At 40.1% G+C, this 27984-nt stretch overlaps 1 protein-coding gene and 1 long non-coding RNA gene across 2 annotated transcripts; one reads left to right on the forward strand and one right to left on the reverse strand.

Moving 5' to 3' along the window:
* Window positions 1-5555: 5555 nt before the first annotated feature.
* On the reverse strand, window positions 5556-19892 carry LOC149457758 (uncharacterized). The gene is made up of 5 exons (XM_089683215.1): window positions 19765-19892; window positions 17577-17789; window positions 12581-12652; window positions 9675-9962; window positions 5556-6272 (listed from the first exon to the last, which is right to left on the reverse strand). The coding sequence occupies exons 1-5, from the start codon at window positions 19823-19825 to the stop codon at window positions 5656-5658; spliced, it is 1251 nt and encodes a 416-aa protein (XP_089539341.1). The 5' UTR covers window positions 19826-19892; the 3' UTR covers window positions 5556-5655.
* On the forward strand, window positions 15427-27984 carry LOC149457759 (uncharacterized). The gene is made up of 2 exons (XR_016313575.1): window positions 15427-15562; window positions 27646-27984. It is a non-coding gene; the product is annotated as an uncharacterized LOC149457759 (long non-coding RNA).

Below are 27984 nucleotides of genomic sequence, written 5' to 3' on the forward strand. Positions count from 1 at the left end.
GACGCTTCTGACGTTTTTTGTTGTTCAGGAGCGGCTTGACAAGAGGAATACAACATTTGAAGCCCATGTCCAGGATCCGTCTGTGTATGGTGGCTCTTGATGCACTGACTCCAGCCTCAGTCCACTCCTTGTGAAAGTCCCCAACACTTTTGAATGGCCTTTTCCTGACAATCCTTTCTAGGCTGCGGTCATCCCTGCTGCTTGTGCACCTTTTTCTTCCCACTTTTCCCTTCCACATAACTTTCTATTAATGTGCTTTGATATAGCACTTTGGGAAAATCCAACTTCTTTTGCAATTACAGTCAGGTCCATAAATATTGGGACATCGACACAATTCTAACATTTTTGGCTCTATACACCACCACAATTTGAAATGAAACGAACAAGATGTGCTTTAACTGCAGACTGCCAGCTTTAATTTGAGGGTATTTACATCCAAATCAGGTGAACGGTGTAGGAATTACAACCGTTTGCATATGTGCCTCCTACTTGTACATGCTGGTTACAGTGCATTTCTCTCTGAAATTCTGAAGAAAATGGGTCGTTCCAGACATTGTTCAGAAGAACAGTGTACCTTGATTAAAAAGTTGATTGGAGAGGGGAAAACATATAAAGAAGAGCAGAAAATGATAGACTGCTCAGCTAAAATGATCGCAAATGCTTTAAAATGGCAACCAAAACCTGAAAGACGTGGAAGAAAGCGAAAAACTACCATTCGAATGGATAGAAGAATAGCCAAAATGGCAAGGGCTCAGCCAACAATCATCTCCAGGAAGATCAAAGAAGGTCTAAAGTTACAATTAGAAGGCGCCTATGTGAAGCCAAGCTATCTGCAAGAAGCCCCCGCAAAGTCCCACTGTTGAAAAAAAGACATGTGCTGAAGAGGTTACAATTTGCCAAAGAGCACATTGACTGGCCTAAAGAGAAATGGTGCAACATTTTGTGGACTGATGAAAGTAAGATTGTTCTTTTTGGGTCTAGTGGCCGGAGACAGTTTGTCAGTCGACCCCCAGACACTGAATTCAAGCCACAGTACACTGTGAAGACAGTGAAGCACGGTTGCGCAAGCATCATGATATGGGGATGTTTCTCATACTACGGTGTTGGGCCTATTTATCGCATACCAGGGATCAGTATGAATACATCATACTTGAAGAGGTCATGCTGTCTTATGCTGAAGAGGAAATGCCCTTGAAATGGGTGTTTCAACAAGACAATGACCCCAAACACACCAGTAAACGTGCAACATCTTGGTTCCAGACCAACAAGACTGACGTTATGGAGTGGCCAGCCCAATCCCCGGATCTTAATCTAATAGAAACGTGTGGGGTGACATAAAAAATGCAGTTTCTGAGGCAAAACCAAGAAATAGAGAAGAACTGTGGAATGTAGTCCAATCATCCTGGGCTGGAATACCTTTTCACAGGTGCCAGAAGTTGGTTGACTCCATGCAACACAGATGTACAGCAGTTCTCAGAAACAGTGCTTATACAGCTAAATATTAATTAAGTGATTCAAAGGAAAGCAAAATCTTCAAACATTTTTCAGTTTATATAATGAATGTTTGAGTTTGTAAAGAAGAATACAAACACTGCTATTTTTTTGAACAGTCTAATATTCACTTTTCGTCAATTTTTTTAGAGGAACAACACAAATTTGATATATTTTTCTTCATGTTTTGATTTGGAATAGAATGTGTAGTGTTCCCAATGCATTTGTGTGTATGGAAATAAAAGCTATTAGAAGGATTTTGAGCTTTATTCACTTTTTTCAACACACTGCTATTATTTTGAACACAACTGTATATAGTCTATTTTTCTTTGTTTATGTGAAATTATGAATAAGCGCTAGTCTTAAGCAAGAAACGCGTTAACTGTTCTTTGTTTCCGACACTGTATGTGATATTTTTATGGAAGTACAAATAAAAGTTGAAGAAATGCAGTGGATTCTGGATCCTCTTCTTTCCTGTGCCATTACAGACAAGCTGTGTATATTTCTATGAAAAAGGTTTTTCTTAGTTTCTGTTATAAAATTTGGCAAATAAGTACTTTTTCTTCATCACTGATGTGCAGTGATGACGATCTACTGATGGGCACTGATATGCTGCACTGATGGGTACTGATGAGGTGGTACTGATGGACACTAATGAGCACTGATGAGGTGGCACTGATAAGCTGCACTGATGGGCAGTGATGAGGAGGCACTGATAAGCACTGAAAGGTGGCACTGATGGGTATTGATAGATTTCACTGATGAACACTGATGGGCACTGATAGGCACTGATGGGGCTGCACTGATCAGCAGCAATTCAAGATCATACACCATGCCTACATGCCTTGTTTATACTTAAGAGTGAATCCTTCTGCATCCACCTGCCCGCTTTGTGGACACTACAAACCTTCATTACAACACAGATTTTGGACATGCCAACCAATATCTACCTTCTGGAACCAATTACTCAGCTTTATAGCTTTCATCACTACTCTTCAATTACCGAAGGATCCTCTACCTCTTCTTTGTGGACACTACAAACCTTCATTACAACACAGATTTTGGACATGCCAACCAATATCTACCTTCTGGAACCAATTACTCAGCTTTATAGCTTTCATCACTACTCTTCAATTACCGAAGGATCCTCTACCTCTTCTTTTTGGCAATCTGGAACTACCTGCTTCAGGAATTTCCTCTACTCAGCTCGTTACATTTCGGGCCATCAAACTGTGGCTGTCCACTTGCCTATTGGCAGCGAGAAGAGCTATACTAAAAAAATGGGTCTCTAATTATCCATCAACCATCTTGGATGTTAAACAAGATCTTAACTCCCTCCTCCGGCTGGACCGGCTCAATCTATTAATTTCAATAAAATATAAAGTGGAGACTTTATATTTTAAGGTCATTTCCTGTCCCAGAGCAACAGTTCTTTCTCCAAGGCTCAACAGTATTGAATCAGGCTATATAATTCTAGGTTTTGTCATATTGTTTCACATTTGCTCAGTGTATGCATATGTGTGATAATATGCTTGTTATGTCTACCAGCTGCTGCTCTCCCACCTCTAATAGGCATTCAAACCTCTTTTCTCTTATTTCTTTCTTTATCTTTGTCTAATCACTTTTCCACTAATAATCTGTGAGGACTTGCAGTACTTTACATTACATCACACTACAGCACATCACATTACATGCCACTACTCTATTTTCTTGTCTTACTTGCTTTTCGGTGTTTCAGTTAATGACTTCTTGGGGAAGTCCTACTTAGCCCATCCCCCTTCCCTCTTTCTTTTCAGCTTCCTCTTTCAACTCCTACTGTTTTTATACTTTCAACTCCTACGTTTTTTTTTCTTTTTTTTTTTCCTCTCCAATCTTTTCCTTTCTAGCCTGCATGCATCATATTCACCATTCAATATTTACACTGGCTATTAGTCAACATACTGCTACCAGGGGCGGACTGACCAGTCGAGCACTCGGGCACTGCCCGAAGGCCCGGGGTTAGTAGGGGGCCCCATGAAATGCCCCTGGTACCTTTTTTATAGGCTTTTTTGAGCGTGGGCAACGACACAGGAGCCCCATGATCCCCTATTGCCCGGGGGCCCCATGAGTTGTCAGTACGCCCCTGACTGCTACATGTCTATATCCAAATAATTCTGGTTGTGTCCTAATATACTTCTACAAATTATCTTACCCACTTTATTGGCCTATAAAGCAGTACTCTTTTTACTGTCCTCACAGCTCCTACACGGGCACTTTTACCGCCTGCTACTACTATTCTTCTTCTCCATCTCAGGGATCACGGAAGCGTCAGTATCTAAATATCATCTTTCTTGCTTTGGTCAAACTGTTTGATCTATTTTCAATATTGTTTTGTTGCCATGATAGACCTTTGGAAGTTACCGTTGGTTTATATTATGTATACAATAAAAACCAATAAAGACTCTTTAAAAAAAAAAAAACTGTACATACCATCACAACTACTTTGCGCATCCAGGTGCATTATACCTTGTTTTTTTCAGGACAAATTGGGCTTTCATTTGATAGAAATGGTAATGGATATCTCCTGATTTTTTTTTTTTATTATCATAGGAAAACTGGCCCAAAATAGTAAAAATAAAACACAAAAGAACAACCCAAAATAAATCCTACTCCTGACAACTGCAGTGATACCACATATGTGTATGTTAGTTGTTGTACATACCTGTAGTACGGCCCAAAACAATAGTGCACATTTTGTGTTTTTCTATCCTATCTAAAATACACTGACAGTGAAACTAACTGACACTGCTGATAATTAAAAATGTTTTTTTCTAAGTCCCGCCCAAAAAAAATACCTTGACCTTGACATTTGACTCTTACTTGACTCAAACACTAACCCTGGCATTGACCTATATCAAACCCTGATCTAGGTATTTTTTTTATTATTATTATTATTATTTTTTTTTTACACATAATGTTTTTTTTTCTCTCTGCAAGGAGAGTGATACAATGTATCTCCTCTATTCAGAGAGCAAACACAGGGGCAGGCTTCACAGTGACTGATCACTGTGATAGCCAATTAGAGGTTATCATAGCGATCAGGTGACCCGGAACCGGGAGATCCAAGCCTCGATCGTTGGTACGGGACTCAGAGCTCGTGGTGAGGCGCTAAGACAGATACACATATATGCAGCCCCATGGAAAAATGTCCAGTCCAGTGGGGCCACATATATGTGCATGCTCAGCGAAAAGGGGTTAAAGTACACCAATAGGAACTCTATTTCCCTGCCAAAATATTCATAATTCTGCTTAGCCTTTCTTGTGATTCACATTGCTGTTGCTCTTTGGTTGTGTTGTTTGATAAAACCTGGAGTTTACTTTTACCTTATAATGCAAAATAATCTGCTTAATACTTCTTCAGCTTTTTATTGGTTCATAAAAGGCTAGAGAACGTATAAAATAAAACAGGCTTTTGATATTTAACACGGTACATTCTTGATCTGGGGAGTATCCCATTGCCTTTGAGGATCAAAAGGGGGGCGGGGTCATTGCTGTCTTTATCATTGCTGGGGAGATTCCCTCCTCTATTTGTCCCAGTGGAAATTGTCATTGGAGGAAGAGGTGAGGGAAAATTCTCCAATGGGGACACCTGTATCTGTGACAACTTTCCAATATGGAAATTCTGTTTGGCGAGATTGTATATATGTGACATATGTACAGTATATACCACAGAAAGTAAAAAGGAACATAGGCAGCAAGAATTAACCTGACAGTCTTTAAATCTTCTTTAACTGCCTATAAAAAAGAGATGGCATTACATACACTTTATTGGTTCTGAGGATGCATGTTTTTCATATTATATGTTTTTTTGTATCTTATAACTGTGTCTTTCAATTCATTATGTAACTATATTACAGGATGGGCTCAGTAGTGACTATCATTTAAAAAATGTCACTTATAAGAAACAGATATGAAATGTACAGTATATACTGTAATTTAGCAGTACATTACTAAACATGTTATGAGACATTTATTATGATAAGACAGGTGATTCTATAGTAAGCAATAAAAGAGTGACAATCATCGATGCTTTAAACATTTTAATGCTTGCATTTTTTCTACATATAACTATGTTGGTGTCTGTACTACAAGTCCTCAGGACAAAGATTATTCCTCTGATTAAGATTACTCTTCATTCCTTCTTCCTTTACTTTTTCCTTTACTTTTTCCTTTACCATTGCATTTCCCCTTTTTATTCTTTTTCCCTTTGCCCCCTTTTTTGCCTTTTCCTTTTTCTTTTTTTCTTCTTTGTCCATTTCCATTGTCATTGTCATCGTCATCATCTGCTCTAAATTTAGCAAGCCGTTTTTCTCTTAGCTGTTCAACATGGCCTTTATCTTCCAGGCTTTCTGAGTGGTCATCATCATTTTCTAGTTCTTTACGATCACCCTCGCCACGCCTAGCTCCTTTTCCATGACCTTTGCCAGCTTGCAGCCCTTTCCCTTTGCCCTTGCCATGCTTTTTGCTTTTCCTGCAGCCCTCACTATGCTTAGATCCTTTACCATTCCCTTTTCTTTTTCCATGACCCCTGCCAGGCTCATCTCCTTTCTCAGATTCTTCTTCAGGGTCTCCATTACGATTCTTTCTATTTTTTTTGCATCTGCCATGTTCACATTGACTGCTATCATGATCTAGCTCTTCTTCAGGAGGGCTGTCGGGTCCTTCTTCTTGTGTTAGTAGATCTCGTTTCTGCTTGTTCTCTTCCTTATGTCCAAACACTGACATCTTATAATCTTCTTCAGCTGAAAAAAGAAACAAGTCCATGTTGTAGCATATCTGCTCAGGATATAAATAAAATGTACTTTTAAAACAGTAATACTGTAACAGACTATTATGAATGAAGATATTTATTTTACATTTTTATGGTTTCTGCAAGAATTCAGATTTCCAGAATGGTGGCTTGGGAAAAGGGGTAGCAGATGCATGCAGCAGTCTCCAGTCAGTTGTGATTGGAAGCAGTTGATTAAAATGATTGTAAACCCTCACACATACCCAGTGAAGTGAGCGGACTGAGGTGATACACAGAGGTGAAACAAATCCTCCTACATAAGTTGTACCTGTCTATCTGCAATCTTTTCTTCTCTACATCTGTTCAACCTCCCAAATTTTAAAGATTGTCTGAGCTGTCAGAAAAAAAAGTTACACTCTGCAGAGCTCAGGTGAGGGAAGCTCTGAGAACTGATTGGAAGGAAGGAGCACACCCTTCCTCACACAGCATACATGAACAGAGCTGAGGCTGTCACAATCTGAGTGCTAGAAATCCCTCCCCTGTCAATGTTTTTTTCCTTGGTGTCAGAAGAACTTGTCACAAGTAACATGCTGATAGCAGGGGAACAAAGCAGCGGACAGAAATGACACTTAGCACTTTGGATTGAGACAAGCACACACTGTAGAGAGATATGCTTTGTTCATATTTCATGGCTGAGGTTTTCAACCACTTTAAGATTTATAGGGAACTGTTCTTTCACTGTTCTAGGAGGATTTGTACTATCTATGACTTCTATGAAAATTTCCCAACAGGAGCTATGTTACAGAGATATAGACAGAGACGTGATACCACCAATCACCAACATTTGCCCACAGCTTTGTAATGTAACCATCCATCTGATTGCATTAATTACATTGATCTGCCAAGTCAAATCTGAAACAAAATTTAACGTTTAGTTAAAGGGCAATTCCTCTTTTGTGGGAAACAAATAGTAAATTAAAAAAAGTAATATCGCATATTCAATTGCTACACAAGCCATTCTGAATGTTATTAAAAAATACCTAATACCTTTCCTTTTCCATCTGCAGCACTGTAATGTTCTGTAACATTCAATGCAATATGGCATCCTGGATACATTCTGTACACAGTTGGTGTACAGAATACCTCCAGAATCATAATTTCCAGCATGTATGATTGGCTAACTGACTTTCCCAGAAGTCTGCACTAAGATAAAAGTCAGATTTTAGACATCTTCTGCACCAAAAATGTCAGTTTTAATGAGATACTCCCAAAGGGTTAATCACTTGTAAAATGATGCAGACCCTGACACTTTCCTAATTAGAACCTTGCAAATGCATGAGCTAATCAGTAATGAAAACGTCACTCACATTCACGCTGTACATTGATATATACAAAAAACAGCTTTTTCTTCAGAGCAGAAACATGTGGGAATCTGCAACAAAATTTGTTTAAATACTTGCAATGTGCATTGTTCACCAAGAGGTGAATGTTTCTTTCTCAACAAAAGTTATTCTTCAATATTTCCTTTAACCTAGCCTTAAAGCCAAGTTAAAGGAAAATGGCCTCACATGTGGATCTATTTATATATCTATGCACTTCTGCCTGGCAGTACTAGGGTCATTGGTTCGAATCCCAGCCATGGCACCTCCTGCCTGGAGTTTGCATGTTCTCCCTGTGCCTGTGTGGGTTTCCTCCGGGTACTCCGGTTTCCTCTCACACTCCAAAGACATGCTAGTAGGGTAATTGGATCCTGTCTAAATTGGCCCTTGTATATGAATGTGAGTTAGGGACCTTAGATTGTACGCCCCTTGAGGGTTAGGGACTGATGTGAATGTACAATATATATGTAAAGCACTGCGTAAATTGACGGCGCTATATAAGTACCTGAAATAAATAAATAAATATTTATAAAACATTGGATGGACGAATATCCTACTGGCTGCACAAATCTTGGTTGTAGTTTCTAAAAGAAATTAATTGTTATAATTGTCAGCTCCATCTAGTGGCCTAAACGCTGTCATTTTCTCATTGAGGTATTTTAGAAAACTCTACCAGAATTTGTCCAGTAGATGGAGCTGATGATCACAGGAATTAATCTATTACAGAAAATTTGGCCAAAATTCCCACAGCCTGCACAAATGCTTGTGATAATCGTCCAACAAATGTTTTATTAATAAACCCTATAATGTAGAAAACAGAGCAGATATTTTACATGAAAACAGGGCTGATACAGTTAAATATATATAACACGCTGTATATAACTACCATAGATAGATACTAAACATGAGGCACCTTTGAAAAATAGCAATGTGGAGACCTTCTGTATGCTATGTATATATAGAACAGCACAGTAAATAGACTAATAACATTCTTTTTCCCTCCATTTGCCCAGAATGTATGTACATGCACTTTCACAGGGTGAATTGCAAAGCAAATTTTCTTATCAATACACCCTACTAATGACACTGGCTGGGAAAAGGGTTAACATTTCGGGGAAATCAAGGGGTTAAATGTGTGCCTAGCAAGTGTTAATATGCTTATGTGCCCTGCTTTGTACTGCAGATCAATGTAATCCTGTCCTTTGCTTAGCAGGGAAGATAAACAAAGTGATTGCTCCCTCTGTGGAGAGCTTTGTGTTGTTTACCAACACAGAGCTCTTGGCTGTGATTTGAATCATGGGCTGGGATCTGTTGATGAACTTCTGCTGTAAAATCACAGAGAAGTAAGTGGATGGGGGAAATTGCACGCTCCACACCCAGAAACAGGCAGCACAATATCATTACATTGCGTTTGCTGTAGCTTCCGCCCTGCCAAAATAAAACTACCGTGGTGGGTCAGCAAGTAGCTAAATTGTGTGTTGATAGATATCTACGGTTATGAAGCCATTGCAGTAGAATGACCTATAGAGACATATCCAGCCCCAGAATTAAGAATACAGTAAGATAGGACATTCTTTTTTCGAGTATATACAAAGACAGGAAATGCTGTACTGATGTGGGACATAGCAGAGGAGACGGGCAAGAATGAAGTAGATGGTTTTAGTAGATTCGGTGGTAATGGATCACATATGGTACCCAGGGTAATACTGCATCACCTGTTGTAGTAGTGTTTCTCACTCTGGTATTTTATCTCTTAGTAGTTGCCACAAATCTTATGTGACGACATGCTGACAAACCACGTGGGGGCATTTTTTCTTAGGCCAGTTTTATTGAGAGGATAGGGTCATGGACAGGCTATATTGCTTGGTAAAGTCACCTGCCCTTACAGTAGTACTGTCAAATAATCTCGCCTCTAGTACAAAACACTAAGATTATTGGTATGCCTTTGTGGCCTGTACTAGTAACAGTCATTTTACACTTCAAAACTTTTTTCACAACTGCCATTTTCACATTTACTTACTGAACACTGTACTTACTGAACACTGGTTTCATGCACTTGTACCCACACATGGTCCTACAGCACCTCATTTGATTGGAACAATCTCCATCCATGCTACAGGCAGCCGTGGCATGAAGTTTATTCATATGCTGTTGAGCATTTTCTTTTTGCTTTGAAGGACAATCTTTGCCTTTACACTGGCCTTCACGGTGATGCTGTTGGAATTTTTGTTCCCATTCCTTTTCTAATCTTTCTTTAAATTCTGGGTGTGTTCTGAGATAATTCTCGGGACACATCCCAAATTTCTTGTCATCTTCAGTCTCCACTGGTGAAACAAAACCATAAAAAAGTAATATTACCACATTCTTGTATTTTTTTCACCTTTTAAATGATTTCCTTTCACAAATTATTAATAACCTAGTTAGCCTATCATAAAGTTTCTGAATGCAATACAGATTTATTGAAAACTTACCTAATCAAATATTTTTTCATAACATATGAACTCTAAATGAAAAAAAGCATGCATGATATTGACTGGCTGGTTTGCAAATGTTTTAGCACATCTATTAGAAGATACAAGTTTGGAAGTTGTATAAGTAAGGAAAGGTCCATATGCAGTGTTTTCATTTAGAACACAGATATGCAATGACGGGTGTTCCAGCACCTTTCCACTGTGCTTTAAGATTAGATTAAATGTTGAAAGTTTAAAGTTAAGGATATCTAAACACAAGAACAAAAACCATAATATATTGTAGCCAGGGCCGATGCTACCACTAGGAAAAATAGGCAGTCACCTAGGGCGCACTGCCGCATAAGGGCGCAGCCATGGCTGCTGGTTTCCCTACTCTACGCCAGATAGGATATAGGGGGCTTCTGGAATGGGCTTTGGGGGTATTTGGGTAAGGTGGGAGGATTTTATGTTGGGAATGGTAATTTGGATTGGGTTTAGCTAGGGAGGGATTGAGGGAATGTCCTAAGTGGGGAGATTAAAGGAAGAGGAGTGATTCTAGGAGGGGGGATTGGGGATGTGTTAGGAGGGGAATGGGGGGGGGGAATTTGTGCCAGGAAAGGGGACTGGGAGGATTTGTGTTAGGAAAGAGGATTGGAGGGGGGGGATATTTGTGTTTGGAGAGAGGATTGGGAAGGATTTGTGTCAGAAGGAGGGATTGGGGGAATTAGTGCTAGGAGAGGGGATTGGAGGGGGGGTGCTAGAAGGGAGGATTGGCAAAGATTTGTGCTAGGAGAGGGGATTGGGAGGAAATTTGTGCAAGGAGAGGGGCATTGGGAGGGAGGGAATTGTGCTAGGAGGCGGGATTGGGTGGGAATGTGCTAATGAAGGGGGGGGGGGGTTGTGCTAGGATAGGAGATTTGGGTGGGGAGGAAGGATTTGTGCTGGGAAGGGTAATTTAGGGGATTTGTGGGTGATAATTTGAGGGGAAAGAGGATGTGTACTGGGGGGGGGGGAAGTAAAACTACAGGTGAAGAAGGGGGTGTGTGTGCAAGAATCTGGTCTTGCCTAGGGCACAAAATAGTCTAACACTGGCCCTGATTGTAGCTAAACTGTTCTTAGAGAACCACAGTCTGAAATATACAGAAAATCCAGTAACTGATGCAATCTCCAGATTTCCAGCTTCAACCCCCAACACATCAAACGAGGCATCATACATAGCAGGCCACTAGACCACCACTACATATGATCTGACCCAAAAAACAGAAATAAACAGTTTTGAGTACTAGCAGAATGCTTCCATTGTATTGAAACATTGCCTTTGCCTGGTCTGAAGTTATTATAAAGGGGTGCATATAAGTAACCGGCACACAGTAGTTTCCAACTTGGGTCAGTAGACACACTGGGGTGTTAAGACAGCAGTGGTTACCAAGGGCAACAATGGTTTCACAAGCATCCTGTCATGAAGCGTGTACCTGTGAGAGGTGGGATAGCCTCTTGTAGCTAGGGAGTTGGTGTCAGTATTATCTCCCCTAGCAGTCTGTCTCCCATAGCAAAGGGAGCAGATCCAGTACTCAGAGGTCCCAGGCCTGTGCACAGGTATGGAAAAGAAAAGTTAAGTGAGTGCACACATGGAGCCAGCACTAGGTGCAGGGCAGGAATCCATTCTGTTACTGGGAGAGAGTTAACGGAGATATGCTGGAGAAGTGGAGTGGGCATAGCCTCAGGGTGTCCCTCCTAAATGTAATAAGTGACAGCAGTGGTGTACATTGACAAGGATCCCAAGAGCGTTAACTAGAGTTCAGTCATGTTTGAGTGTACCCGGTGTATGGCTATCTTTGGAGCAGAGGACCGCCTTAAGGTTGAGTTATCCCTGAAAACGACCCCATCCTGGTCCCAGTGCATTGATGCATGGCACAGTAAAGGTACCCCATGCCACATGTGCAAGGCGAGTGACCCTGTTCTAGGTGCTCAGCGTAGCCCAGAAAACCCACTCTGGAGTAGGTCTCTTATTGTAATAAAAGCAAATAGACCGCTCCAGTTGAGTATGTGAATCGTCCACCACTCTGGACATGAGCAGGTGCAGGTCCAATTTGTGACCACAGCATCAGTATATGAAATGAAACTTGGATCGCCCTTCAACGATGTGCCAGATAAAATTTACATTTGATTCATATAAGAACATGAATCACAACACCAGACACGAGGACAGAGGACAGTTAATGTGTTTCACACAAAAACATGTGCTTACTCATAACTCACACTTTGATCATATAACTGTATTTATTATATACATCATGCAGCAGAGAAACACAGTTGCTCTGTGAGAAAAGTGAACTTCCTTTAAAAAATTGGTGATCTTATTGCCCTTAGAAGAAAATTTTCTATGGTAGGTCAAAATGCTGATCCACACACATAAATCCCTTTACAACTTTTCCTCTGCGTTGATTTCATTTGGCATTTACACAGCATTGATACCTACAGTGTATTCTTACCATATGGTTCCATGTTTTCTTTTATCTCTATGTCTTTATGTGTTAGCGCCAGTACCTCCTCTGCATTTTTCTCTGAAGACAAAGCACAAGACATATACTTTATGGTTATAAAATAAGTTGTTATAGCTCCATTAAATCTGTTTTGTAATATATATTGCTAAAGTGTCAATCCACCAAAAACTTGCACATTTACCCTAAATCTCTTGGCACCATTATTTTCAGCAAAAATATTCCCAATAGATTATATCTATTTTATTAATGTTATTTACCTATAAAAGCCTACCTTTTGCAGACATTTGAAAGCCCTGAGACTGATGCTGGGCACTAGCCAAGTTATTGTTCAAGTTATTGTTCAACCTTTTTCAAACTTTTTTTTTTTTAACAGGGGGAACCTCTGAAATAGCTTTCTGGGCTCAGGGAACCTCTGCTGATAATTACTCTATCTACAACTCACAGTGCATTAGTGTGATGGCCACTGGAAATAATTCTTCCTATATTTGTGTTCATTTGGAAAAATCTCCCCTTTACAGTTAGCTAAAAATATTATTTGTAATAATGGTTATTCATCTGAGAGGTAGAAGTTGGTAATTGCTCAAGGAATCCTCAGAAATCTCTGGAGGAACCCTAAGGTTCCACTGATCCCTGGATGAGAAAGGCTGCACTTTAGTATTACCCTTCACTCCTCCCTTGACTTCAACATAAAAAGTTATTTAATAAAGTGAATGGAGGAGCAGAGATTCTAGGTCAGCATAGAGAGTATTTATATCCCCAGAAGCAGTGGGTATGAACTCTGCAAGACCTAAGCACAGTGGATTAGTGGTTAGAACCTCTGCCTGGCAGCAATAGGTTTTTTGGGTCAAATCCCAAGTATGATACTTTATGCATTGATTTTGCATACCCCCCCCCCCCCCCACAGGTGGTCCTCTCTCTGGGGTCCGGTGAGGGTCAAAGTTTTCCTCCTTCCAAAGTCCCAGCCTGGGGGTGAGCCCGTCTCCACCTGGGCCCTCTCTCAGGCTCCTGCTCTCACATCCTCCTCTTTCACCTGAACTCTCCTTTAACTCTCTCCTGCTACTGAGCAGGCTCTGTCACTTTTTTCCTGTAAAATTATTTTTATTGCTTTTTCAATAGCAAAACTCTTACATCAAAAAAATAAAAATAACAGCAACAAAAACATCAAAACAACAACCCAGCATAGCCTCGCAGGCCTCAGGTTTTACATAGAAAGTACAAAACATATACTCAGATATTTAGCCATAGTACTATGATCGGTTACCTCTGTCATTTTTAAGGGTTGTACTGGCCCCCCGAAAAGCCTTCTGTTGGGAATTGGCCAGGCACACTCAAAAGTGCAGATGACCCACTCCTCAGATCTACCCAATGCTTCTAGATCTTTCTCCAAAGTTCTAGAGCAGGTGGAAACTCCAGAGGGCTGGTCTGCAGAGTCTCTCAATTCTGACCAAAATATGACCTTCTGACTATTACACCCAGGCTGCTACTCAGCCTCTATCTAACATGTGAAGCTAGAGCTCCTCCTAGCTAACTAGGAGAGCGCTACACTAGTTTTTGTGTACACATGAATGTGAGTTGGGGACCTTAGATTATAAGCTCCCTGAGGGCAGGGACTGAACTGATTGTACAAGATATACATAAAGCCTTGCATAAACTGTCAGTAAATAGCTACAATACGTACACAGTATATATTGTGACAAGGGACTTGTATGGTAACTCTATGGCAGTGTTTCTCAACTCCAGTCCTCATGGACCCCCAACAGGTCATGTTTTCAGGATTTCCATTATTTTGCACAGGTGATTTGATCAGTTTCACTGCCTTAGTAATTACCACAGCTGTTTCATCTGAGGGAAATCCTGAAAACATGACCTGTTGGGGGTCCTTGAGGACTGGAGTTGAGAAACACCGCTCTATGGCAAGAAGGCAATGTGCAATATTGTCCCTTTGAGGGACTATTAGTCCCTACATTAATTTTTATGTAGTCAGTTAACATAAAATAAAGCTTTACTTCAGCATTAAAACAATAAGGTACCGCTTACTTAAGCCTATGTCTCAAAGACAATGCAATATGCTTTTGCTAGGCCTCAACAACTCACCGTTCTGCTAAGTGAATCCTTCAAGTGCTCCTGCACAGTCAACGATTCTATCTCTTTACTATCCACAAATCTGTTTTTGGGAGGTAGACTTGTGGATCAAGGCAGCCAGGCTGCAGATCTACCCAGTCTCTTTTGCAGCTTGGCCTCCAGGAGCAATGGAGGCATTTTATGATCAGCCACGTTAAAAGGATATGAAAAGAAACATAAATGACCTGTTGACCTGTTTCAACTTCCAATGGAATTGTAAATCTCTGCAAGCAACATTGCACTTGAGGATACAGCATGGGCAATGACCTTCCATAGTCTGTGACTTGGCAGTGGAGTGCCAGCACATTGATGAAATCATCACTCTGCTCTCTCCTCTTAGGAACCTCACAGTTTATGCTATACAATAGAATAAAGCCAAATTATCGTATAGCATTTCCTTTTTATGATAGTACTATGTAAAAAAAATTAACTAAATGCTGTATGAACATATAATGGGATTAAAGTGTGGATTTTTTTGATATCTGACTAGAGTTCAGCTTTCTTTACCTTTACACAGCTGCTTAAAGGGAACCTATCACTACAGGGTAAAAACTCAAAAAAGCCATATCTGTAAAAGAAGGTGCTATTCCGTACATATCTTTCTGGCAGCCCTAATGTTAAATTGCACTGAGTTTCTGATCCTGCCCTTTGTTCATGTAAATACCTGCTCTATATGCAGCACCCTGTGGTTCCTCCAGCCAGCCTACACATCCTGTATGTATGAGCTGTCACAAGGAGCCACGGCATGCAGCAAGGGGAGCAGGTATTCAATTCACCAAAGTATCGAATACTTGTAGCAGTCATGGATCAGCAACGTGGCAGGGTTTCAACACGAAGATGGCCAGAAAGGTAAGAATATAGCAGCTTCCTTTGCAGACATGGCTTCTATAAGCTTTAACCCTATATTGACAGAGTCACTTTAAGCCATGGGAGAGATTCTTAACTACAGGCAGTCCCTGAGTTACAAACATCCGATTTACATACAACTTGTACTTAAGAACGAAGGCAGTGTGACCAGCGTCAAGCTGGTCCTGGTTCACAGCATGTTGCCACCTACTGTCTGGCCTGTCAGCAATCCCACATCACTGCATGGCCAGCTAATCCTTCCTTATGCTTTCCAAAACTTAAAAATAATTTTTTGGCTGGTGTTACACTTAAATAAATGTACCTTTTCCAACTTAAATACAAATTCAGCTTAAGAACAAACCTACAGAACCTATCTTGTTTGTAACCTGGGTACCTGCCAGGTACTGCCTGCATTGTAAATACCACTTCAGCAAGAAAGGACTAGTTATTCCATTATTTCTAAGGGAATATTTACACTGATGTCTAATTTCTCATCATTATGTTTCATACACCAGAACTGCAAGTGAAACTTCACTGATGTTGTTTATAAACGTCATCAAATCTTATAGGCAGCATGCTGGCACGGTGTTCAATAGAATATATATAGACTATGGGGGTCATTCTGTAAAATCCAATAGGCCTTTAGTGAGGCATAAGCACAGCTCTACTTAAATTCAACTAAGTAGCCCTTCACATTCATATAGCTTGGCTATTTTGTAGATATGCCATTGTAGAGATGTATTTTTTGCTACAGTATTAAAAGCCAACCCGTTGTGATCCTTCAGTAAACTGTCCCCAAACACCAGCATCTTCCACTATCTCAGGAACAAAGGTAAGGTCCAAATTACTTATGCAATTGCAGTGCTCTTAACGGATCAGTTAGTTAAAACATACCGACCCAAACTGCCTACCCTTACAATGCCATTATTAGGCCCACTAGAGACTTCAGATTACCTTGGACAAAGAACAACCCAGTGGAGGCCTCAGTTTTTGGTCCAGGTTTCCCACTGTTCTGAGGTCTTTGATGGGGACTATAATGGCATTAAGAGGGCAAGGGGGAACTTAGGGTTAACATGTATTTTCAGTCCAAAAGCGTATTGAAATTGGAATAAAGTAACATCAATGCTGACGAAGACATGCACCTATGTTATATAGGGTTGATATATTTTTAACTATAGCTAACAGATAAGGTAGAACTAAAGCTTTTTTGGTTTTGTATAAAGTAAGGGAGAGTTATAACCCCTGCAATTTTTTTGCCATCTGTGTCCCATTGGGGAGATTTCCCGTCACTTTCTTTCCAATAACCACAATAGTAAGGGAGAAGAAAATCCTCCAAAGTGAGGGAAATACCTGGCTGTCACCAGGGTCAGAAAAAAACTATTGTCCCCATAGGAAGATCTCTACCCTATTTCTTTGCTGGTGACCTCTCAAAATTTGTGATTTTGTTTCACTTTCACTCTCAGTATAAACAATCACCGAAACAAACAGAGAGGGTGAATCTCCCTAACAGGGACAACGGCAATAAGAAAAACCTGACAGAGATTCTAATATCTCTCCATTTAATCCAAAACTAAAAAAGGGTTTGCCTTTAGTTATGCAAATACATGTTAAATTGCACAGAAACTGTTTAATTATATCTGTGCCAATATATTCAGCTGAATATTGCATTTTAAAAAACTACATTATTTAACAGGCCTGAAACAGCATTTACACTACATTTTGACAAAAAAAACTAGCGTTTGCAATAGAGACATATGGAAGTGCAGAGATTGAGTTATTATATATAGCTATTTCTTTAATATATGAGTTATTTACAGAAGCTTAAATGCAGGGGATACTCTCGATTACTAGAAAATGCTTGTAAAAATGCATAAAATGCATAAAAAAGTGTATAAAAAGGCATGAAAAACTTTTAGAGTTACAAGAAGAAACTACATACATTGTAAAATAAATAGTGTAATCCAGCTTTTAGAATGGGAGATCCAGTTAGGATATACCCCAGGACTCTTGCACTTACCAGTAATTGGCCTCATACATTTCATTCCACATGGAGAATGGCAGCATATCCTATTTTCTGGACATTTTTGCTTTTCTGAGCAGCTTTGAAGTTGACTGAAATCAACACTGCTTTTATTTTCTTTCATCATCTTCACTACCTTTTGAAAGACTTCAGGGTGTTTTTTGAAGTATTCATGAGGGCACATCTGGTCACCATTGTTAGCATTTACTACTATATATATGAAACACAAAAAAATGTATGTATTGTTATGTCACCCAAAAACAAATCTTTTTTTTAAGTTTTAATTAAAATGAGGAAATTATAAAACCCATTCACTTTCCCTCTTCATAGCCACCAACACTGGGGGTGAATTACTAAAGGCAAATACACTGTTCACTTTGCAAGGGGATTTGTCCCAGAGCTTAGTGAATGTGGTGAAATGTCACATTGCAAAGTAAACCCAATCATGTACAAGGAAAACAGAAAAAAACAGCATGTTTGTGTTTGTGTGCATGTGCAGTCCTATTCACTAAGCTCTGGGGAAAATTCCACTGAGAGTGCAATTTCCCTTGTAAAGCGAACAGTGTGTTTGCCCTAAAGGAGGAGTTTGGGGTTAAAAAAAACAAAACAAACATCCATATTCCATTCATCCATCACCGTCCCACATTGATTCTAAGATCGAGCACTGAGCACTAACATGACCACTGATAACTCAATTCTCAGTCTGCTTAAAGTCGAAAGCAATGACTGTCAGTTACCACTCTCTACTCTGCTCTTCCAGCACTCACTGGCATTGGAGCGCCGGGCTGGAGAGGGGGTGGAAGCAGCTGGCTCTAGCTCTCAAATGCACACTGAGAGGCAGGGGCGGACTGACCATTCAAGCACTTGGGCAATGCTCGAGAGCCCAGGGTCAGTAGGGGGCCCCAAGAAATGCCCCTGGTACCTTTTTATAGGCTTTTTTGTGTGTGCTTTGAGTGTGGGCAAGGACACAGGGGCCCCATGATCCCCTATTTCCCAGGGGCCCCATGAGTTGTTAGTCCGCCCCTGCTGAGAGGCAAAGTCAGCTGTCAATCAGGCAGTTGGGTGGATCCCAACAATATGGTTGGGATCCTTCCAGAGCCTGCAGCGATCTGGCAATGGCCTGCTATAATCTGAATCTGGGTCACAGGAGAACGAAAGCAATGATACTCCTGTGACCCACAAAACAAATAAGGCCAAAAAAGCTTTGGCCGTACATCTCTTTTAAACAAATCACCCACACGGAGTCAGAAACATAGGAAATTCCTTCTCATCGGGGACAAAGATGTAACTTAAAACTTGATAGAGGTTCTACCACTTTTCCATTCTATAAAAAAAAGTTACACATTAATTATCTATAAATTTTGTTTCCTCTTATGATCTATTTTATTGGGCCAGTCCAGCCAAAGCTGATAGTCTAGTTATCTGTGGAATTTGTGGGTTGGGTTAGCCCCCAGATTCCTATATGTCGAATAGTCAAACACCAAGAACTCCCTGCCAATATTCCTGACTTCGTCCATGTTACCTGAAAGGTTTGGATGTTCTTGCCATCTTTGTGTGTTTTAGCTCTTCTTTCCGATAACATAGTACAAGTACATGAATCCCACCTAGAAAGTCACCTGAAGCCATTAGGAATTGTCCGGTGGTTTAATTCTCTAACCTTTACCAAAAAAAAAGGATATCAAGGGCAGACTGACCCTTTAATAGATACGCACATTGAGATTACTCATTAATTACATATGCAGGATGTGCTTCCTGCTTAGCAGCACTGCACAATGTTAACACCTTGATGATCCTCTCTTCAGCGCATATCTATCACTCAATACAATAAAAACCCAAGAGAGCCTGTATGATGTTATATCAGCATATAGAAAAGCAGCTCAGTGAAATGCTTTAAATTTGGTCAGTAGAATGTAACTCTATAAACTGACTGATCAAACCATGGAACATTAAGCATGTACAAAAATGATGACCCCTTCAAATGTTGCAATAAATTACACAAAATATCTACTTATTAATAATATTTCAATATTTCCCTTAGAGTGCAAGTTCTTAAACATTTAGAATGGTGCTTAATATTAATTGGCAAAGTCCCTATTTATCGGTTTCAGGTATGTATTCTATATTGTAATCATCTATATTGGCTTCTATGGCATGCTCTGGTTTTCATAAGTAAAAGCACTCATACCTTCCACAAATAAACTGGCACCAGCTATGAGCAGCAGGGTAGCAAGATTTCCAGTCTTCATGGTGGACTGTACATAAGCTGCCAGTCCAGAGAAAATACATGGACTACAGTCGTTTAATCTAGCATGAGCTGAGTCCTTTTTATACAGAATGAAGACTGCTGAATCAAGGACCTGATCATTAGCCCTATACCATACAATTATTCCACTTCACTGGTTTTCAAATGAAGACATTGTTTGTAACCTTTTAAGTTAATTGTCATCCTTATGTGCAATGTGATAAGCTTTGGGGACCTGTAACAAAACACCTTTCTGGAAAGGGTTATGAAAATTTCAGTGTCCAATACAGCTTTCCTAGCTGCCTGTCAATGGCTTTACTGACGCAAAGTGTTTATTTACATTATGCATTCATTTTCACATACAATACATGTATTGTAATTATATATGGTGCATGTGCCCACCTTCTCCTTATATTTCTATTAAAATACAAAGAATGACATAATTGAATTGATCATGTATTTTGGTTTGTTAGTACGGTATTTCCCTAAAAGTAATTTTTGATGTGTGTATTTTACTAAAGTGGTTCTGAAGGCTGAAGGTTTTTAACCTTCATGCATTGTATACATGCAGGTTAAAAATCCTTCAGTGTCCAGCTCCCCCTCAGCCCCCTCCCTCCCCCATATACTCGCCTGAGCCTGATCCTGATCCATCCCTGTGCACGAGAGCAGAAACTCTTCCAGGTGTCTGCCTCCTCATTGGAGTCTCTCCTGATTGTCCTTTGAGATTGCATAACCCCTAACCCTTTGTCTGATTGACCCTGTGTTGATCACATGCACTCCCCCAAGGAAAAAAAATCCTCTCTAGCAATACACCCCAAATTGAGCATGTGCAGCTTTCCCCCAAGGCTCTGTTCTATCAACAGATGGATTGGGGACAGTAGAAGAAGAAGGGGAGAATCAGGGAAGACAGGATAAAACAGCCTTTTTACACAATTCGGAGGATTAACCCCTTAGGTTCCACAGTGAGCATAACAAGCATGCTTTACTGCATATACAGACTAATTTTACTGTTTTGGATGCATTAAGGTAAAAAAGAGTTTAGAGTTAAAAATGTAGCACAGCAGAGCAGGAAGCAGAGCTGGTGTATATAATAGGCAATGTGTCTGCCCCCCTGTGAAAATATATATACAGTCAGGTCCATAAACATTGTGACATCTACACAATTCTAACATTTTTGGCTCTATACACCACCACAATGGATTTGAAATAAAACGAACAAGATGTGCTTTAACCACATGCCGCCCAGCCACTGTAGAAATCCGGCGGCAGGGTGGCACTGGCAGGCAAAACCACGTTTTAAAATGCGTGTTTTGTAAACAGATAGGGGGTGCGCGCGAGGCGCGCCGCCGCCCTATCTGTCCCGCCGATCACCGCCGCGGATGTCAGTCGCCTGGTCACAGCTACACAAAGCAATCAATATACACTCATTGGGATTTGATTTACCAAAAACATGTAGCAGAATACATTTTGGCCTAAATTTATAACCAACTTTGAGTTTACTATATATTTTTTATAGCTGAAAGTAAAAAATATTGTTTTTCTTCAACATTTTTGGCCTTTTATAGCGTGAAAAATAAAAAGCGCACAGATGATCAAATACCACCGAAAGAAAGCTCTATTTGTGTGAAAAAAAGGACGTAAATTTCGTTTGGGTGCAACATTGCATGACCGCGCAATTATCAGTTGAATTAGTGCAGTGCCGAGTAGCAAAAAGAGGCCTGGTCATTAAGTGGGGTAAATCCTCTGGAGCTCAAGTGGTTAACTGCAGATTGTCAGCTTTAATTTGAGGGTATTTACATCCAAATCAGGTGAACGGTGTAGGAATTACAACAGTTTGCATATGTGCCTCCCACTTGTTAAGCGACCAAAAGTAATGGGACAGAATAATAATCATAAATCAAACTTTCACTTTTTAATACTTGGTTGCAAATCATTTGCAGTCAATTACAGCCTGAAGTCTGGAACACATAGACATCACCAGACGATGGGTTTCATCCCTGGTGATGCTCTGCCAGGCCTCTACTGCAACTGTCTTCAGTTCCTGCTTGTTCTTAGGGCATTTTCCCTTCAGTGTTGTCTTCAGCAAGTGAAATGCATGCTCAATCGGATTCAGGTCAGGTGATTGACTTGGCCATTGCATAAACTTCCAATTCTTTCCCTAAAAAACTCTTTGGTTACTTTTGCAGTATGCTTTGGGTCATTGTCCATCTGCACTGTGAAGCAGCGTCCAATGAGTTGTGAAGCATTTGGCTGAATATGAGCAGATAATATTGCCCGAAACACTTCAGAATTCATCCTGCTGCTTTTGTCAGCAGTCACATCATCAATAAATACAAGAGAACCAGTTCCACTGGCAGCCATACATGCCCACGCCATGACACTACCACCACCATGCTTCACTGATGCGGTGGTATGCTTAGGATCATGAGCATTTCCTTTCCTTCTCCATACTCTTCTCTTCCCATCACTCTGGTACAAGTTGATCTCGGTCTCATCTGTCCACAGGATGTTGTTCCAGAACTGTGAAGGCTTTTTTAGATGTCGTTTGGCAAACTCTAATCTGGCCTTCCTGTTTTTGAGGCTCACCAATGGTTTACATCTTGTGGTGAACCCTCTGTATTCACTCTGGTGAAGTCTTCTCTTGATTGTTGACTTTGACACACATACAGCTACCTCCTGGAGAGTGTTTTTGATCTGGCCAACTGTTGTGAAGGGTGTTTTCTTCACCAGGGAAAGAATTCTTCGGTCATCTACCACAGTTGTTTTACGTGGTCTTCCGGGTCTTTTGTGTTGCTGAGCTCACCCGTGTGTTCCTTCTTTTTAAGAATGTTCCAAACAATTGTTTTGGCCACGCCTAATGTTTTTGCCATTTGTTTTGTTTTTTCAGCCTAATGATGGCTTTCTTCACTGATAGTGACAGCTCTTTGGATCTCATCTTGAGAGTTGACAGCCACAGATTCCAAATGCAAATAGCACACTTGAAATAAACTCTGGACCTTTTATCTGCTCATTGTAATTGGGATAATGAGGGAATAACACACACCTGGCCATGGAACAACTGAGAAGCCAATTGTCACATTACGTTTGGTCCCTTAACAAGTGGGAGGCACATATGCAAACTGTTGTAATTCCTACACCGTTCACCTGATTTGGATGTAAATACCCTCAAATTAAAGCTGACAGTCTGCAGTTAAAGCACATCTTCATTTAATTTCAAATCCATTGTGGTGGTGTATAGAGCCAAAAATGTTAGAATCGTGTCTATGTCCCAATATTTATGGACCTGACTATATATATATATATATATAAAAGTACTAACTACATACAGGAAGGTGGTAACACAAATTGCTAATCAGCCAATGACATGGCAGTAACTCAATGCATTTAGGCATCTAGATGTGGTGAAGACAATTTGCTGAAGTTCAAACCAAGCATCAGAATGGGGAAGAAAGGGATTTAAGTGGCTTTGAACATGGCTTGGTTGATGGTGCCAGACAGGCTGGTCTGAGTATTTCAAAAATTGCTGATCTACTGGGATTTTCACGCACAACCAATTCTAGGATTTACAAAGAATGACCTGAAGAAGAGAAAACATCCAGTGAGTGGCAGTTGTGTAGATGAAAATGTCTTGTTGATGTCAGAGGTCATAGGAGAATGGGCAGACTGGTTTGAGATGATAGAAAGGCAACAGTAACTCGTCAATATCGGCCAAAATCTCTAAGGAATGTTTCCAACACCTTGTTGAATCTATGCCACGAAGATTTAAGGCAGTTCTGAAGGCAAAAGGGGGTCCAACCCGGTACTAGCAAGGTGTACCTAATAAAGTGGCCAGAGAGTGTATACTGTAGCTGTATGCCAATTATGCTGGATTCAGTCAAGTAATTCCAAAGTACTTATTCACATACATCTGAGTGTGGTTTACCTTAAACAAAACCTAAGCCAATCAATATTTCCATAACCTGAAGTACATCACATGCTCCTTCCAATGACTGGTCCTTTCCATCTCATAGTTAGGAGTTGGGGAGAGGGTAGTATAATCAATAACTATATAAATTCCAAATATTGGAAATCTTCCAAATATTGGATCTTTATGGCGTCACTTCTGACATAGCCTTGAGAGGTAATAATTGCTTCTATTCATACTAAGTCTTGGCAAAAGAAATAACAATAAATATTTTAATGTACGTCGGCTTAAGTTTAATGTTTATCTGCCCTTTACAAATCAGGTCATAATTTATTTTCATGAACTTTTTCTAAGGTTAATAATATCCTGTCAGCTTTGGATTATTGATGGATAAGTATAATTCATTTAATTCATGATTAGCACAAAGCTGATTAACCGCTTCTGCGCTGTCCTATAGCAGAAATACTGCTACAGGGCAGCATGGGTGCGCAAAATCATGTATATATACATGTAATTTTGCAGTTCCGGGGTGGGGGATACTACCCGTGCTGCCATTCGTGGCCTCGGCTGTCAATCACCTGGTCCTGGCTGGTGATTACTCGCAGACACCAGGTGTGATTGCCAAGTATCTCTGATGGGGGAAAAACCTGTGTATAAACAATACAGATCTCCCCCTGTCAGCTCTTGCACACTGCTTTGTATGGCTCTGCATAGCAGAGCCATACAAAGCAGTGTGCTTACAGTGAAGCACGCACACAGCCCACATAGTGAAATAGCCCACAGTTAACCCTTTGATCGCTCCAGATGTTAACCCCTTCCTGCCCAGTGCCATTAATACAGTGTCAGTGCTTTTTATTAGCACTGATCACTGTATTGGTGTCACTGGGGATGTCAGTAACACCAAGTCAGTTCCCCTCCAGTGTCAGAATGCCCGCCAAAGTCCTGCTATAAGTCGCTGATTGCCGCCATTACTAGTAAAAAAGAAAAAATTCCAGTATCTATATCGCCATTTATAAGAGCTACAGTCAGGTCCATAAATATTGGGACATTGACACAATTCTAACATTTTTGGCTCTATACACCACTACAATGGATTTGAAATGAAACAAACAAGATGTGCTTTAATTGCAGACTGTCAGCTTTAATTTGAGGGTATTTACATCCAAATAAGGTGAACGGTGTAGGAATTACAACAGTTTGCATATGTGCCTCCCACTTGTTAAGCGACCAAAAGTTATGGGACAGAATAATAATCATTACGGCGTCCAATGAGTTGTGAAGCATTTGGCTGAATATGAGCAGATAATATTGCCTGAAACACTTCAGAATTCATCCCGCTGCTTTTGTCAGCAGTCACATCATCAATAAATACAAGAGAACCAGTTCCATTGGCAGCTATACATGCCCACCCCATGACACTACCACCACCATGCTTCACTGATGAGGTGGCATGCTTAGGATCATGAGCAGTTCCTTTCCTTCTCCATACTCTTCTCTTCCCATCACTCTGGTCTTTTTTTGTTTATAGTGCAAAAAATAAAAAGCGCACAGGTGATCAAATACCACCAAAAGAAAGTACTATTTGTGGGAGAAAAAGAATGTAAATTTCAGCTTGGTTCAGCGTTGCTTGACTGCGCAAATGTCAGTTAAATAATGCATTGCTGTATTGCAAAAAATGGCCTGGTCAGGAAGGAGGGGCTGTGTGTTGGAGGTTATGTAAAGGGGGCAGGGCAGTGCCGTGTGTAGGGGTCATTGGAAGGGAGCAGTGCTGTGTGTGGGGGTTGATGTAATGGGGGACAGTGCTGTGGGGGGATGTGAAGTGGACCGTGCTGTGGAGAGGAAAAGGAAAAAATGCAGTGCTGTGTGTATGTGGGGGGGGGAACATTAAAAGGGGGACAAAGCTGTGTGTAGGGCAGTGATGTAAAGGGGGACAGTGCTGTGTGTAGGGCAGTGATGTAAAGGGGGACAGTGCTGTGGGGGGATGTGAAAGAGGCCATGCTGTGGAGAGGAGAAGGAAAGGGGGCAGTGCTGTGTGATGTAAAGTGGGGCAGTGCTGTGGAGGGGAAGTGAAAGGGGCAGAAGAGGGACATGTAGCAGCACACAAAATGCGGTGTGCACAGAAAACTCGCAGGGGGTACCATTAACTCTTAAAATCACTGAAATACATGGTGCTGTTTTCTTCACATGGAAATTGCATGGTACAAATGCACCATGTGGTTTTCATGTGCTGCATTTTTAAAAAGGCACCAGGACATTTTCCCAGCAGAAAATGCAAGCACAGTAGCCAATTTAAATGAAAAAGCTGCTGTGCCTGGACATTTGGGCTTTGATGTAAATGATACCATCACACAAAAATGTGGTTTGGACCTCTGCTGGAAAAAATTTTACTATTCAGACTTCCATGAATTTTAATTCAATACCCCTGCCCTATATATATATAAATAAATGGTAATTAAATCCTTCATAAAATGACACAGAAGTGAAGAAAACTAGTAAATTCACCCCTAAATGATTAGTATGAAAACAATAAACTTGGACAAAAACACAATTAGTGAAAAAAAATGAATTAAAAAATAATAAAGATACATAACAGAAGTCCACACCCAGAGTCCACATTAGGGCCCCAAAGGGCAATCTGATATCTGAACTATCTAAAACTTCCAATTTATTGCATGTAAAATATACTCACAGGCATCACAAGGTAAACAAAGTAATCAGATCATATAAATGATATTGAATGTGAATTATTATGGTATTTCTGAATGGAAGGATGGGTAGGTAGATGGATAATATGTATTGATTATAGATTAGCCTTAATGAATCCTTTAAGCTTTACACTAAATTGTTAATATTTGGATGTACTTGAGAGTCTATGCCTCTGTTTTGTTTGTTTTTTTGTTTACCTTTCATTCATAAGCTAGTCCCTTTCTCCTTTTTTTATTTGGCTTGTTTAAGATGTCCACATTGTTCTTCTGTATATATAGAATTTATCCATCTTCATATCCAATAAACCATCCTTTCACTAATTAATTATAATTTATATTATCCATCCACTCATCCATCCATTTAGCCATACCATAATAATTCACATTAATTGTAATTTACATATATGATTCTTTTGGGATAGTCATCTCACTATTTCCCATTTTTCATTATTTTGGATTAATATGTTTATTTTTTTATTATTTTCCATTTCCACATATCTTGATTTAATTGATTTTTCCTCACTCTGTGATTTTTTTTTTTTCGTTTTTTTTTTCTTTATTGTTTTGTAATCATAATTGTTATTTCAAGTGTATGTGTTTGAAGTGTGTGTAATCCTTATACTCCACATTGAGTCTTTTTTCTCCTGCTCACATACTTTGTTACAGTTGTTGCCATTTTTATTGTTTCATCCAGTCTGTCAAAACTAGTTACATACAATGATTGGTACTTTTACTCCCTCTGCTGGTGTTTTTCAGTAATTCTTCTTAACATTATTATTATTATTATTATTATACAGGATTTATATAGCACCAACAGTTTGCTCAGCGCTTTACAAAATAACGGGAGACAATACAGCAACAATACAGTTCAATACAGTTCAATACAAGAGGGAAAGGAGGACCCTGCTCCTTGGAGCTTACAATCTAGGAGGGAGGGGCTAGTGGTACAATTATTAGGTGAGGGTAGGATAGGCTTCCCTGAAGAGATAGGTTTTCAGAGATTGCCTAAAACATGTTCAAAAAGATTCAGGATACTCTTTAATTTTTTCCACTCCCCCCTTCAATTTTTAGCCCCCACATTTGTTTCCAATTATTTTTGTTTCATTGTTTGGTTATACTTTGTATATTTGTGTTATACTTTGGTATTTATAGTTGCCCTATATCATGCTGCTCTCACTAAGTAACTTTTAAATTTCCTCCCTCTTTGGCATCCAGGCTTGACAAAGGGGCCTATGCACCCAGAAATGCACTGCTTGCAACCCCTCCCGAGTTCCCTCATACCACACAAGTTTTTCCGTTTGCCTCCATCCAAGGGCTGCTGCAGCTGTTCTAGTCTTTGCCCATTGCTCCTGATGGTACTCTATCACCCTTTGGTACCTGTTGATTCAACAGCATGGGTAGTGTGTGAAACCTGGACCCTTTTCCATCACCCCACAGATGTTAAGTTGCTTCTCCATGAGCTGACATGCTGCTTCATTGCCAGACTGGACCTCACCTTCTGTGATATAAGTGGATGCTGTTTTATTCTTAATAAAATTGAATGTTTTTACTGAC

Source organism: Staurois parvus, unplaced genomic scaffold (assembly GCF_062004578.1).
Source record: "Staurois parvus isolate SC_StPar_1 unplaced genomic scaffold, SC_StPar_1.0 ptg000303l, whole genome shotgun sequence".
Lineage (NCBI taxonomy): Eukaryota > Metazoa > Chordata > Amphibia > Anura > Ranidae > Staurois > Staurois parvus.